General features: G+C 42.1%; 1 protein-coding gene across 2 annotated transcripts in view; it reads left to right on the forward strand.

Moving 5' to 3' along the window:
- Positions 1 to 4,490: 4,490 nt before the first annotated feature.
- The window catches only part of LOC109929138 (polyribonucleotide nucleotidyltransferase 1, mitochondrial), a 58,698-nt gene continuing 48,217 nt past the window's right edge, over positions 4,491 to 14,971 (forward strand). The window contains exons 1-2 of one of the 2 annotated variants that reach the window (XM_020528938.2): positions 4,491 to 4,716; positions 14,720 to 14,780. In XM_020528938.2, coding sequence (XP_020384527.2) covers positions 4,508 to 4,716; positions 14,720 to 14,780 — 270 coding nt within the window. In that variant the 5' untranslated portion in view covers positions 4,491 to 4,507. The remainder of the gene's footprint in view (positions 4,717 to 14,719; positions 14,781 to 14,971) is intronic. The other variant, XM_048601129.1, reaches the window with a different exon arrangement.

Below are 14,971 nucleotides of genomic sequence, written 5' to 3' on the forward strand. Positions count from 1 at the left end.
AACGTCAGCTTACCTGTTCCTCTGATGCTGCCTGGCCTGCTGTGTTCCTCCACCTCCACATTTTGTTATCTCTGACTCCAGCATCTGCAGTTCTTGCCATCTCAGTACTTAATACAAAACTTCAACACAGTCAGTCACCCAAGGCTGTGATCAAACCCGGGTCCCTGGCGTTGTGAGGTAGCAGTGCTAACCACTGAACTACCATGCTGTCCATTGGGAACACCAGATTTTTGGGTAACACCAGTAGTGACTGTGTGGAAATAGGAACAGAACCCATTGCTGGTGATTCTCAGGCTATAATTAAAATAGAGGCATTTGCAGTCTCCCAGTGTAAAGGGACTGGATGAGTTTGGTATAATCAACTGTGTCAAAGACTGGAGAAAAGTCGATAAGCGTGAGAGAAACTTGCCTCAGTTATAGTCCTAATGGATGCAATTTCCAACATTAGTAGTTTTCTTACTTTTTCTTGGCAACCAATTGAGTCCAAAAGTATAAAAAAAATCTATTTTCTACTCTGTTTTCTAACTCACAATCTGATAAATTGTGTTTAATTGTGTTGTGCTCAACTTTTGAACTAATAAAAATGTTATAACAGTGCCATCTTGTGGAAACTGTTAAGATGAGTTACAGCTCCATGGCTTGCGGGGTGGTGAACAGCAGAACTAGTTAGGAAAGAAAGATTTTAATAAAACGTGCAACTTGCATAGTTCCAAAGGATTGATATATTGTTTTAAATGTACCAATGATATCCTGTTCTTAACAGATTGGGATAGCATTGATTTTTGACATTTTCCACATTGGCATAAAGCACAATGCTGAAAAAGATGATCAAACACAAAAAGAAATATAGAATGCAGCCTGTCTTCTTGCGCAGTCATTTCTATGAAACCAGAAAATAAATTTGCCAAACGTAAGTGAACATTCCCTGTGATCATTAGATTTTCGGGTGAGAAGCATATTTAGAGTTAACAATGAACAGTCAGAAGTTTTGTGTTAAGTATTGAGATGGCAAAAACTGCAGGTGTTTCAGAGATTTCTGAAGGTTCCCAACCTGAAACGTCGGCTTTCCTGTTCCTCTGATGCTGTCTGGCCTGCTGTGTTCCTTCAAGGCAGCACTTAACTGAGTAGAGCATCAAGGAGCCCAAGAAAAAGTACATTCAATGGGAATGGAAGAAGAGGGGAGGGGATACTTTCCAATGGTTGGACTCAAACCTAGCACAAAAGGTTGGTTGCATGATTGTGGTTGTTGGAGATCACTGCTCTCAGTCCTGGATGCCACTGCAGGAGTTCTTCTGGACAGTGTCCTAAGCCCAGCCATCTTCAGCTGCTTCAACAATAACCTTTCTTCCATCATAAGATCAGAAATGGGGACAACCGCTGTTGACTGCACAGCGTTTAGCACCATTCATTACTCCTCAGATACCGAAGCTGCCTGTGGCCATATGCTGCAAAATTTAGGCAACGTCCAGGCTTAGGCTGATAAGTAGGAAGTAAAATGTATGCAACAAAAGGCCCAGGCAATGACCAACAAGACAGAATCTAATCATCTTCCTTTGACATTCAATGGTATCATCATCAATGAATCTGCCACTTACAACATCCTGAGGGTTATTATTGAGCAGAAACTAAAGTGGACCAGCCATATAAATACTGTGGCTACAACAGCAAGTCAGAGGTTAGGAATCCTGCAGTGAGTGACTCACCTCCCAACTTTTCAATGCCTGTTCATTATCTACGAGGTGCAGGTCAGGTGTGTGATGGAAAATTCTCCACTGGAGTGGACTATGCAGCTCCAACACAACATGAATAAGCTTGACATCATTGAGGACAAAGCAGCCTGCTTGATTATCATCTCATCTTTCACTCCCTCCACAGCTGACAGATGTTTGTAACACCTACAAGACTCCTTCAATAGCACCTTCCAAACTTATGACCTTGACCACCTAGAAGAACAGGAGCAGCAAATGCATGAAAGCACAGCCACCTACTAGTTCCCATCCAAACGACACACCATTCTGAGACGGAACTATATTTTCACTCCTTCACTACTGCTGGATCAAAATCCTCCAATCCCCTTCCTAACAGCACTGTGAGTTACCTACCCTTTAGAAGTTCAAGGAGGTAGCTCACCATCACCTTCAAAAGGACAATTAAGGATGAGTAATAAATGCTGCCTCGCCAATGACATCCAGTGAAGGAAGATAAAAGAAAATGTATTTTGACTCATCTCCAGTTCAATTTTGTTCTTTGTGTTCATCTTTGTTAATGTTTATAACATTAACTCCCCAATCCTTCCTTGAAAGTAGCCCTGAAAGACTCTTACATGGTCTATTGTATACATGCACAGAAGTCCTCCTATACCTCACTTTCACAGCCTGACAATCTTTCAAAGCATTTAATAGTCAGTAATTTCTGAAGCATAGTCACTGTTTAATGTAGGGGAACATTAGCATCTAGAACACTGGTATCTACCCAACAATGTAGAAAATTGGCCGGGTTTGTCCAGTGCACAAAAAGGTAGATAAATCCAAACAGGCTATTTACCATCCTATCAGACTTCTCTTGATCATCAGTAAAGTTATGGAATGGGTCATCAACAGTGCTATCAAGAAGCACTTGCTTGATAATAACCTGCTCACTGATGATCAGATTGAGTTCTGCTAGACTAGTCAGCTCCCGACCTCATTACAGTCTTTGTTAAATTCTGGATGAAAGACCTTAATTCCAGAGGTGAGGTAAGATTGACTGCCTTTGGTATCAAGGTCACATTTGATCAAATGTTGCATCAAGGAGCCCTAGTAAAAAGCCAGTGGGAATCAGGGAGAAACTCTGCTGGTTGGAGTCCTACCTGGCACAAAGGAACATGGTTCTAATTGCTGGAGGTCAGTTATTGCAGATCCAGGACATGTCTGCAGACGTTCCTCAGAGTATTGTCCTTCTCCCAAAAATCTTCAGTTGCTTCATCAATGACATTCCCTCATCATGTTCACTCATGAATGTACAATGTTCAGCACCGCTTACAACCTATCAGATATTGAAATATTCTACGCCCAATACAGCAGGATTTGGACAATACCCAGAGCTGAAAAGTGGCAAATAACATTGGCACCACATAAATACCAGTTAATGACCATCTCAAACAAGATAGAATCTCACCATTGTCCATCGGCATTCAATGGCATTACCAACACTGAATTCCCCACTATTAACACCCTATAATACTGGGGCTACAACAGCCAGAGGTTAAAGGAGGTCAAAAATCCTCAATCTCCAAAGCCTGTTCACCATCGACAAGACATAGGTCGAGATTTTGATGAAATACTCCCCAATTAACTGGATGAGTGCAGTTCCACAAAACTCAAGAAACTTGATAGCATCCAGGAGAAAGCAGCCTGCTTGATTGATACCACATTCACAAAGAGTCACTCCATCCACCATCGATGCTCAGTAGCAATGAGTACCAGCCACAAGATGTATTATACTCACCAAATCTCCTTATACACCTTCTAAATCCATGACCACTCACATTTAGAAGGATAAGGGTCAATGATACATGGGAACATCACTACCAGTCTTTGTGGATACTGCCCTTTAGTAGACAAATCCAGGTTTGTCCAAGTACATGTGGACTTTGATGGGATAGAAGCAGTAATAAAAGGTTGGAACTTAATGTAAAAACTCCTACAAAAAAAACACTTCACACCTTTCAAAATTAGGTAAATTCATTTTACAACTGACTTTTGTTTTTGATGTCCATCTGTACCCAATGATCTCACCTTGTGGGAAAGAAGCATCAACATTTCAGTCGCATTGTATCCAAGAAACATGGATGCTAATTGTTTTGCAGATTATGTACCATGTTCTGTAGCAGATGTTTGAAATGCCTTGTTTGACAATTTGAAGGTGATACAAATATTGAGTCACACAGGGGCAGACTATTTACATGAGGAGCCATCATCGTGAGAAAGTGAAGAGTTTCTCAAGCAGTCAATGTGATCCATCATCCACAGTCTGGAGCACAGGTTGAAGAGTAAGCCTACAACTTTCCAGAACAGCATGACTCACTTTTATCTTAAACTTTTATCATAGAAAATTCCAGCCATCAGAGGGCTCCATATTTAGTACTGAGCTATTTCAGACCACTTAACAGCCGTCCTAATGACTGCTGAATTGTAATTGTAATTATTTTTTGATATAGACATGTTGCTACTACAATCTGAGATAACCAAACATAACTGTGAAATGACATTCACAATGAAATTCCACAAAACGATGCAAATAAAATTTGGGTAACAAATATCAGGAATAACACATCTCTGTCGTTCTAAATTGAAAACTGCAAGTTGCATTTTCGTATTTCAGAAATATATTTTATTCTCTGCAAAAATACAAAGGAAACAAATTAGAAACTGGGGAAATAGAAAATGAACGAGAGTATAGGTGTTACCAAGGTTTCATTGGGGATGAACGATCCAATCAGCGAGGGGTTTATAGGGAGGTGTGTGTCATGGCGGCGCCCTGTGCCGTGGACATGAAGTTGGTGATGTTCCGCGGAATCTGCAGGTTTTTACCGGAGAGAGCGTCCGCGCTTGGGACTCCGTTCGTGTGGAAGTTGGGTACGGGAGCGGGATGGCAGCCGGTGAGACGAACTCATCAACAGCTATGGGCCAGCAACGCCGTCCGGGGCCGAGTCTCGGTGGATCAGGGCAGCAGCAGGTGAGAAACAGAAACAGAAACAGCAATTGCTGGAAAATTTCAGCAGGTCTGGCAGCTTCTGTGAAGAGAAATCAGAATTAACGTTTCGGGTCCGGTGAATCTTTCTCAGAATTGCCAAGCTGCAGGTGAGCTCGTCTCATGTGTCCCTAATGAAAGGATGGCGCTAAAGTAGTTCCACAGAGCGGTCAGGCCCGGGGACGATCCTGTTCAGGGCAACGACCTCTTGTTTTACCAGTGACCCCGAGGAACTTTAATGGAGAAACAGGTAAATACTCCATGGCTAATATAAAACAAAGTACAGAACTACAATGCTGGAAATCTGAAACTGCATGGGGCATCTCAGGAGTATATTTCAGTTATGGGATGGTAGGTTAGCTGGGCCAAGTGGAGTGTACATCCTGTGGTTTACGTGGATGTACCATACGTACTGAGTTTGGAATTTGAGCAGCATCTGGAGTCCCTGTTCTGAGTCCATGAGACAAAAGACTACATGGATAGCATGAATAGGAAGTTGGTCACACCACAGGTTAGAAGCATGCAGATGTGAAGGAATGGGTGACCCCCAAACACTCTAGGAGAATGCAGGAATCTCCTGAGTGTCTCCTGCTTGTTAATTAGTATTTCACTTTGGGCAGTGGTTCCTCAGCAGAGTGTGGCCAGAATGAAGTCCATTGCACCATGGGCATCTTGGTTGTGGGATGTATGGGAAAGGGAGTGACAGATGGAAGGACAATAGGGAGAGGGAATGGAATTCCATAGGGGGTCCACCAGTTGTTTTTTTTTTGTGTGTGGCATTAAATGTGACTCCAGGATAGTGTGTTGTTTAACTAGTGTCAGGGTCAAGGATATCTCCGAGTGGCTGCAGGACATCCTTCTGAAGAAGGGAATTGGCCAGATGTTGAGTTCTACATTGATGCCAATAACATGGGAAGGAAGAGAGATAAGTTCCTGGTAGCAGGTTACAGAGAGTTGGGAAGAAAATTAAAAAGCAGGCCCTCGAGCAGTAATCTCAGGATAACTCCCAGTGCCATGTGTTAGTTAGTATAAGAGCAGGAGGACTGATTGATTTAACACATGGCTGGAAAACTGGTGTGAGGAGGAAGAATCAGATTTCTGAGGCATTGAGACCAGTTCTGGGGCACATGGGACCTGTACAAGATGGATGAGTTACATCTAACAAGACTGTGACTAATATCGTCACAGGGAAACTTGCTAATGCTGTTAAGGTGAATTTAAATTGGCTTGTGAGGAAGTGGAGACTTGAGGAGAAACCCAAATTTGAAGGAAATAACCTTAGTAAATTTCCTACTTTCTGTTACTAAGAGGACTAAAAGACAGGAAAAACAAAGCCAAGCACTGAATAAGCTTTGAATGCAGCATGATGTCAAAAAGATTTGAGTTAAGGGCATTCTAATGCATGCATTTGGAACATGGTAAATGATTGAAAGAAGTGAATAGATTTAAATGGTATGATTTGACTACCATTTTAGAAACATGGCTGCCTGGTGACCAAGACTGGGAATCAAAGAGTCAAGGATATACATTTAAGTTATGACAAAAAGAAAAAGGAGTTGAGCTGATAATAAAGAATAGCATCAGTACATTAGTAAGGGAGGATCTCGGATCAGAAGAACAATAAATGGAGCCTGTTTGGGTGGAGTTAAGAAACAGCAAGGGGCAGCAGACATTGATTGGAGTTACTTATAGGCCACCAAATAGTAGTGGTAGTATAGCGCGTGGAATCAATAATGAGATGAGAGAAGCATGAAGTACAGGCAGCACAGTTAGCATGGGTGACTTCAATTTGCATACAGAGTGGGTAAACCAATTGAGCACAAAAGTTGAGGATGGCTGCTGGACTGTTAAGGATAGATTTCTTGAGCCGTATGGCAAGGACCGTACTCGAGGACTGGCTTTTTTAGATTTAGTATTGTATAATGAACAACGGCTAATTAGTAATCTTATTGCAAAAGAACCTGTAGTGATGAGTGACCACAATATGATAGAAGTTTACATTGTGGTTGAAAGTGAGGTAGTTTAATCTGAAGCAAAGGTGTTAAATTTGAATAAGGGCTGACAGGGCGGTCGATGAGGTTGTCTCTTTTTACAGTCTAAAGCTTTATATAAATGTGTAATTACGCTTACATTTTAGTCTTTTGTGTTCTGTACATAGACCATAACACCAGAAATCGGAACAGGAGCAGACCATTTGGCCCCTAAAGCTTGTTCCACCATTAAGCATTTTTCATACCTCATCTCCAATTTCCTGAATATCTCTTAATTCCCTTTATGCCCAAAAGTCTACCACCCCTATCTTAAATATGTTCAATGATTGAGCATCCACAGCTCTCTGATGTTGAGAATTCCAAAGAATGTGGACAATTAAACAACAAACCTCCAGCCCCACCACACCCGGCACTTTTCCCTGCAACCGCAGCAAGTGCTACACCTGCCCCTACACCTCCCCCCCCCTCACCCCCATCCCAGGCCCCAAGAAGACTTTCCACATCAAGCAGATGTTCACCTGCACATCTGCTAATGTGGTATATTGCATCCGCTGTTCCCGTTGTGGCCTCCTCTACATTGGGGAAACCAAGCGGAGGCTTGGGGACCACTTTGTAGAACACCTACGCTCAGTTAGCACTAAACTGCACCTCCCAGTCGCGAACCATTTCAACTCCCCCTTCCATTCCTCAGACGACATGTCCATCCTGGGCCTCCTGCAGTGCCACAACGATGCCACCCGAAGGTTGCAGGAACAGCAACTCATGTTCCGCTTGGGAACCCTGCAGCCCAATGGTATCAATGTGGACTTCACAACCTTCAAAATCTCCCCTCCCCCTACTGCATCCCAAAACCAGACCAGCTCGTCCCCGCCTCCCTAATCTGTCCTTCCTCCAACCCCCATCTTCTACCTACTAGCCTCATCCCGTCCCCTTGACCCGTCCGTCCTCCCCAGACTGACCTATCTCCTCCCTAACTCCCCACCTACACTCCCCTTTCCTGGCTCCATCCCCGCCTCTTTGACCTGTCTCTCTCCTCTCCACCTATCTTCTCCTCTATCCATATTCTATCCGCCTCCCCCTCTCCTTATTTATTTCAGAACCTCCTTCCCCTCCCCCATTTCTGAAGAAGGGTCTAGGCCTGAAACGTCAGCCTTCCTGCTCCCCTGATGCTGCTTGGCCTGTTGTGTTCATCCAGCTCTACACCTTGTTAACTCAGATTGTCCAGCATCTGCAGTTCCTACTATCTCTCTCCATAAATATCCTTGTCCTCAAAGATGAGGGAACCTAGCACATGTGTGTGAGAGAGAAGGCTGAGCGTCTGCAAACATCTTCTGCTAGAAGTACTATATGACAATCCATCTTACCCTCTCTTGAGATCCTCAGCATTAGAGTACCAGTCTTCAGATAAGTCAGTTCATTCTATATGATATCAAGAATGGCTGAAGGTATTGGGTACAAGCTACAGACCATGACAGCATTTCAGTTGTGGTACTCAAAAGTTGTGCTCCAAAACCAGGTGTGCGCTCATGATTTTTTTTCCTGCACAGTTACAAAACTGGCACGTACCTTGCAATGTGAAAAATTGTCCGGGTATGTTCTGTCCACTAAAAGGCAAGACCAAATCCCATTTAAAGAATTATTGCCCCATCAGCAAAGTGGTAGAAGATGTCATTGACAGTTCTTATCAAGTGGCACTTACGCAGTATCAAACACATTGTGACTTTGTCAGTGATGTACAGAGGTGAATTAAAAATATTGGAGAGAGTGCACAACCTTCAAGCAATCCATCTACCCAATATTTGAAGTGCCACCTGCTTCACATGTGGCAGAGTCTGTAGATTATGCAATGGTTTATCATCAAGGTTCAAAAATCACAGCTGGTGGGTAAACTTGCTTTTTCACGCCACTCCTAAAAATGGGCCCAAAAAAATAATCAATGGTGGAGGTGACAACTAAGAGAATTTACTTGTTGAAAGTGACATAACATATGAAATTCAGTTCATGGTTTGTATATATGCTGTCACAATACTGGCAGCTGCTTAAAGTTCAAGCTGGAGCCAGGAAGGAGGAGAGCAATGGGGACGAGAATAAGAGCATATGTGACTTAGACACTTGCGTTACAGCTCCTGTCAGGGAGGTGTACGAAAACTCTTAACCTCATCACTTCTGGATCAGAGCACTTACAGTTCACAGACTTTAAACTATTTTCCTCATTCATTGATTTACTTAAACCTCTTTTATTTCTCAAGCAGTTTCCCCTTAATTTATCACTCACCTTAGTTCTGTTGTTGCTAAGGATGTATTTGCAACCGCAAGTGTACTAGTTGTAAAGCAGTTTTAGTTTGTCAATGCAATTCATCCTGTGTAGTCCACATTGCTACTGGAGTGAGTTGGAAGTGTTACAAAGCGGAGATTGACCTTCCCACCCTCCCCATAACTAAAACCAAAGCACCCAGAGCAGAGCACCTCACCTTATAATCTGTTAAAAAGGAGTGTGAAAAAGTGGTGTAACCTGCCTCTGAGCAACTTAGTGGTTAAATAAAACAAACCCCTGACACTCACTTTTTACAATCAACAAATAACAATTTATTCATCTAATTCTAATAGTAAACAAACTAACTAAGTTATTAACAAACCAAATAAACCCCTTCTAACTACTAACTATTCCCAAATAAAACAAGGTTCTAATGGTATGCTGTTCCAATAAATACAAGTTCCACATATAAATTTTAAAAAAAAACAGAATTTAGTCTGTCAAAATTACAGCCAGATTATGTGTCTTCTGGAATGCTCTGTGCCTTCACCGTCGAACTTACTGTCAGGAGCACCTTCTCTGTCGAATTCTTCTGTCGGGAATATTAACTAGTTGTGCTGTAGGTACCTTTGATTTAGATGGTGCTTTCTCTAAAACCTAGAGAAGACTGAGAGCCAGTGATTCTCTCTAGAAAGCTGTTAACTCGGGCAGATGGCAGTTGATTCTCCTGATTTTCCAACTATCCTCTTCTTTTATACCCTTGATGACATCTCAATTTCTTACAACAGGATTGATCCCATGTTGTCAAAACCGTCAAATTTAAATTTAATTGATTTTTGGTTTCCGAGTGGCTGGTTGAAATTGATTGGCTAAAAGCAAAACTTGTTGTCTTGATAACAAAATAAAACTACTTAGCCTGCTAACTGTATGGCTTTTTGATACAAATGTTTCAATTTTAGGGCTGTCTGTGCACCTGCAAATCCACAAGCTACTGCCCACAGACATTTTATTTAAATGTGTAAGCATAGAAAACGTACATCATCTTTTAACGGGACCTTGTATTGTTTCCCTCCCCCACCCCCCCCACCCACCCCACCAACAGCATTTTACAAACACCAAATTCTAAATTCCTGCCTTCCAATCCACAAGTACTCTGAGGTTGCAGACTTGCTAGCAAAGCCAGTGTGTTTGATTGCAGACATTTCGTCACCCTGCTAGGTAACATGGTCAGTGCACCTCCGGTGAAACATTGGCATTCTGTCCCACTTGTTATTTATACACCTGGTTTGCTGGGGTGGTTACTATTACTTCCGGTTTTGTTCTTCAGTGGTTTGTACATCAGGTCCAGTTCAATGTTTGTTGACGGAGTTCCGGTTGGAATGCCAGGCCTCCAGGAATTCCCTGGCATGTTTCTGTTTAGCTTGTGCTATTATGGACGTGTTGTCCCAATCGAATTTGCGCCCTTTGTCCATGTGTATTGAGACCAGTGAGAATTGGTGGTTAGTTGATGGTTGTGTATCCTTTATTGCCAGTTTTCTTCCAATTTGGCCTAGGTAATGTTTCTCTCAGTCCTTGCATGGTATTTTGTATATTACATTGTATTATCGGGTGTAGCTATGGGGTCCTTTACGTTTGTCAATAGCTGTCACAGGGTAGTTGTTGGTTTGTGGGCTACCTTGATACCTAGGGGTCTGAGTAAGCTTGTGGTCATCTCTGATATGTCCCTGATGTATGGTAGGGTAACTAGTGTGTCTGGCTGTGTTGTGTCTTCCTGATGATGTTGTTTGTCACGGAGGTAATGGCAGATTGTGCTTTTTGGGTATTCATTCCTTTTTAAAACTCCAAATAAGTGCTCCTGCTCTGCTTTGCGCAATTCCAGGGTGCAGCAGTGTTGTGGCTTGTTTGAATGATGTCCTGATGCAGCTTTGTTTATGGGTGTTGGAGTGGTTGCTGATATAATTAAGTATCTGGTCTGTATGTGTTATCTTTTTGTATACGCTAGTCCAGAGTTCCCATTGTTCTTATGTTCCACCATTATGTTCAGGAAGGATAGTCGGTTGTTGTTCTTTTGTGAATTTTATTCTGGTGAGAATGTTGTTTATGTGTCGGTGGGTTTCTTCTAGTCTTGTGTGTTAGATGATATCTTCATGATTATCAACATAGTGGACCCAGAGTTTGGGTTGGATAGCAGGGAGCACTGTCCATTCTAATCTTTGCATTACCGCTTCTGCTATCAGTCCTGATATTGGGGATCTCATTGGTGTTCTGTTGATTTGTTTAAATATGTGGCCATTGAAGGTGTTAGGCACAGATCCACTGGTTTCAGGGTAATGTCCTTGTTGACGCAGTTGGTGTCATGGGGTGTCTTCCTTCTTGATTTGTCTAGCAGTGTAGAAGTTGACTCTTTGGCTAGGTCGATGTTTATGGATGTAAATAGTGCTGTTATGTCGAAGGATACCGTTATCTCATCCTCTTCTAGTCTGGTGTCCTTGATGATGTTGAAGAATTCTTGGGAGGAGTGGGTACTGTTGTCAACTAAGGATTTCAGTTTCCATTGTAGTTCTTTGGCTAGTCTATGTTGGTATGCCTGGTAGTGAGACAATGGGTCTGAGGGGGACCCCTAGTTTGTGTACCTTAAGGAGTCCATAGAAGCGGGGTGTGTTAGATCCCTCTGGCTTCATTTTTTGGTCGTCTGTCTTGTTGATGTCTCCTGACCTGTGTAATTTCTTCAGGGTTGTTGTGATCTGATTCCCTAACTGTGGTAACAAGGTGTGGAGCTGGATGAACACAGCAGGCCAGACAGCATCAGAGGCGCAGGAAAGCTGCCGTTTCAGGTCTGGACCCTTCTTCGGAAACCCAAAACGTCAGCTTTCCTGCTCCTCTGCTGCCTGGCCTGCTGTGTTCATCCAGCTCTATACCTTGTTGTTCTCAGACTCCAGCATCGGCAGTTCCTACTATCTCCTTAACTGTGGTGTTGGGTCTATCGCCATCTGTTGGTAGGTGTCGGTATCTGCTAGTGGTGCATTGGCTTTCTTGATGTATTAAGCTCTATTAAGGATTACTGTCATGCGTCCTTCGTCTGCCAGTACGATTATGATTCTGTCTTTCTTGAGAATTTCCAGGGCCGCCTTCTCTTCTGTGTTGATTGTGATGGGACTATCGGCTATCTGATGATCTATTGTATTTCCTCCATGAGTCCGTTGCTCTTCAAGAACAAAAACAAAGTTGCTGGAAAAGCTCAGCAGGTTGCTCTTCAATGTTGATTCCAGTGCAGCCAGGAAGTCAGTTTTTTGGCGTCTCTGTGGTTATAATTCAGTCTGCGTACTAGCACGGTTTTCTCAGTGGCTGTAACTGGTTGTTCTGAGATGTTCTTGATCTATGTTTCTGTGTTGTCTATGTCATCGTTATAAGTGAGTTTTGATAGTTTGTCTTGTAAGGCTATTCTTTTCTTTGTTCAGTCCTCTGTTGTTGCAGTATGGCTATGGCTTGTTCCAGTGTAGTTGCCCATTCTTGGTCGGTTGCATTGGAGTACAAAGTATTTTGACGTGCAGTTTCCTGCTCGTATTTGTGGAGGCGGTTTTCGGCATCATTGATCATAATCCTTATCATTCTGCGGCTGTTCTATGCAGCTGTTCTCCGTGCCTGTAGATCGTTGACAAGTGGTTTATATTTTAAGCTTTGTGATAGTACCTGTTTTCTGAGGCATTCATGCAGGAAGTAAAGTAGTTCGCAGGTTGCCTTCAAACAGATGGCACTTGTCTCCCATCTGCGGGCCAGTTTAAGGTTGTTGTGCCCATAGGTGTTCGAAGATTTTGAGAAGAGTCACCGGAGGCACACTGACTACGTTACCTAGCAGGATGATGAAATGTCTGCAATCAAACATACCAGCTCGGCGAGCAAGTCTGCAACCTCATCCATGACCCAAGCTACAAATCTTCTCAAAAACTTTAACCACAAGTACTCTGCCCAACTTCGCCTGATAATGGAGTAAATAAGAATAGAACCTCTGAAAATTAACAAATGGTCCTTGAGAAAATTTCAAAACGTGCCTCAAAAAATTATTTTGACCCCCTGATTATCAGCAATCTTAGAATTCATTGAAACAGAGTGAAAGCAAATCAACCTCAATCCAAAGGGACTGCCTCCATAAATGCAACAACTGCTCAGTTTGTATTCCACCAGAACTATGTGGCTACAGACCTCACTACAGTCTTAGTCCAAACATACGTAAGAATTGCATTTCAGAGATAAGGTAGATTTGATTACACAGCAATACTCAACCAACAGGCATCAAGGAGCCTGATTTCAGATTTAAATCAATAGCAATCGAGGTGTAAAATCATTATTGGTTGAAGTCATAACAAGCACAATGAGATGGTTATGGTGTTAGAGGTCAATCAGGAAATTCCTCAGCGTGGTGTCCACTGCTTCGTAAATGATTTGCACTCAATAAAGTCAATAAAGTGGCAGTGTCACTGATAAATGCAGTGTTCAATGCAATATACAGCATCTCAGACCATCAAGTAGTCTGTGTTCATAGGCTGTAAGACCTGACCAATGTACAGCCTCTGGTCAATAAATTTTAAGTAAATTTTTCTTGTGGAAATTTCGAAAAGAAGAAAAGCTATCCACCTTGACATTCAACCTTACTCCAATATGGACCAGCCATATTAATGCCATAGCAACAAAAGCAAGTCAGAGGCTGGGAATTTTGTGGCGGGTAACTCTCCTCCTAATTCCCCAAAAGCCTGTCAAATATTTACAAGGCACAAATCCAGAGTGTAACTGAAAATCCTTACTCGCCAGGATGAATACAGTTCCAATGACATTCAAGCAACTCAACGCTATTCAGGACAATGCAGCCCACTTGCCTTCTAACAGTCATTGCCCTAAGCCTAGGAAGCAGTTGGGGTGCCATAACAAGCTATGTCTTTAACTTGGGATGGGGGTGAATATTCATGTTCTTGTACTAATTCCTATCCAGTGACATTGGAAATTGAGTCTGTATTGATTGGAAGGCTGGCCAAGCCCATCATGAACCAATGTCCATTCACTAAGTTCATATATCAAGGATGGCTTATTTGGTGAGAGAATGCCAGTTGTATTCATGAATATATCAACTTCTAATTTCAGACAACAAAGTAAGAAGTTATAATTGAAAGAACCGTTCTTGAATATTGATTAATGATCTTTGCCGACAACTAGACAATTTTGCTGGACTTAACAGTGGGAAAATGAATCAATCCTCAAATTTAATGTCCAGATACTTTCTAATGTAGGAGATGGGTTTGTATTCATGTTTCTCAAATTGAGTTCTCATTCTCAGTTTGAGATCAAGAGAGTGTTGAGCAAGAACCAGTATGATTCCCACCTTCAGTTGGCAGTGTACTGTTTTCTGCCTTGTTAATGAAACTGCTCTTGGATGGGTCTGGAGATCAGGCAGCAAGTCTCTTGACCACTTTGCCTAACAAGGCTTTTTATCTTAAAAGAACCAAATGAAAATTGGTCAGAGGATTTTGAAGTTTACTTTTTCAATTTTTATTTTATCAATTAATGGTGATTTTAAAATGAGCATTTAAGCTGAATGATTTATCCTTATAATTATGTATTGTTTGATAAGCGTGAATGAGAAGTTTCCTTGACAAATGATTATCCCAATAATTACTATATCCCAAATAAGATTGGAATATATTAAAGAGAAATGTTGTATTATTCACGATGTTTCATCTCTCTGTTTCAATAGAAAGCTTGAAATCTCTACAGGGAAGCTTGCCAGGTTTGCAGATGGATGTGCTTTGGTTCAGGTAAACTATGTTTTAGAACGTCTATATAGATTTAGATTCATAGAGTCATAGAATCCCTATTGTGTCCCTTTTGGCCCAACAAGTCCACACCAACTCCCTGAAAAGGATCCCACCCAGACTCCACCCCTCAAACCTATCCCTCTAACCCTGTATTTCCCATAGCTAATTCACATAACCTGTACATCCCTGGA

Source organism: Rhincodon typus, chromosome 9 (genome assembly GCF_021869965.1).
Source record: "Rhincodon typus isolate 14 chromosome 9, sRhiTyp1.1, whole genome shotgun sequence".
Classification (NCBI taxonomy): domain Eukaryota; kingdom Metazoa; phylum Chordata; class Chondrichthyes; order Orectolobiformes; family Rhincodontidae; genus Rhincodon; species Rhincodon typus.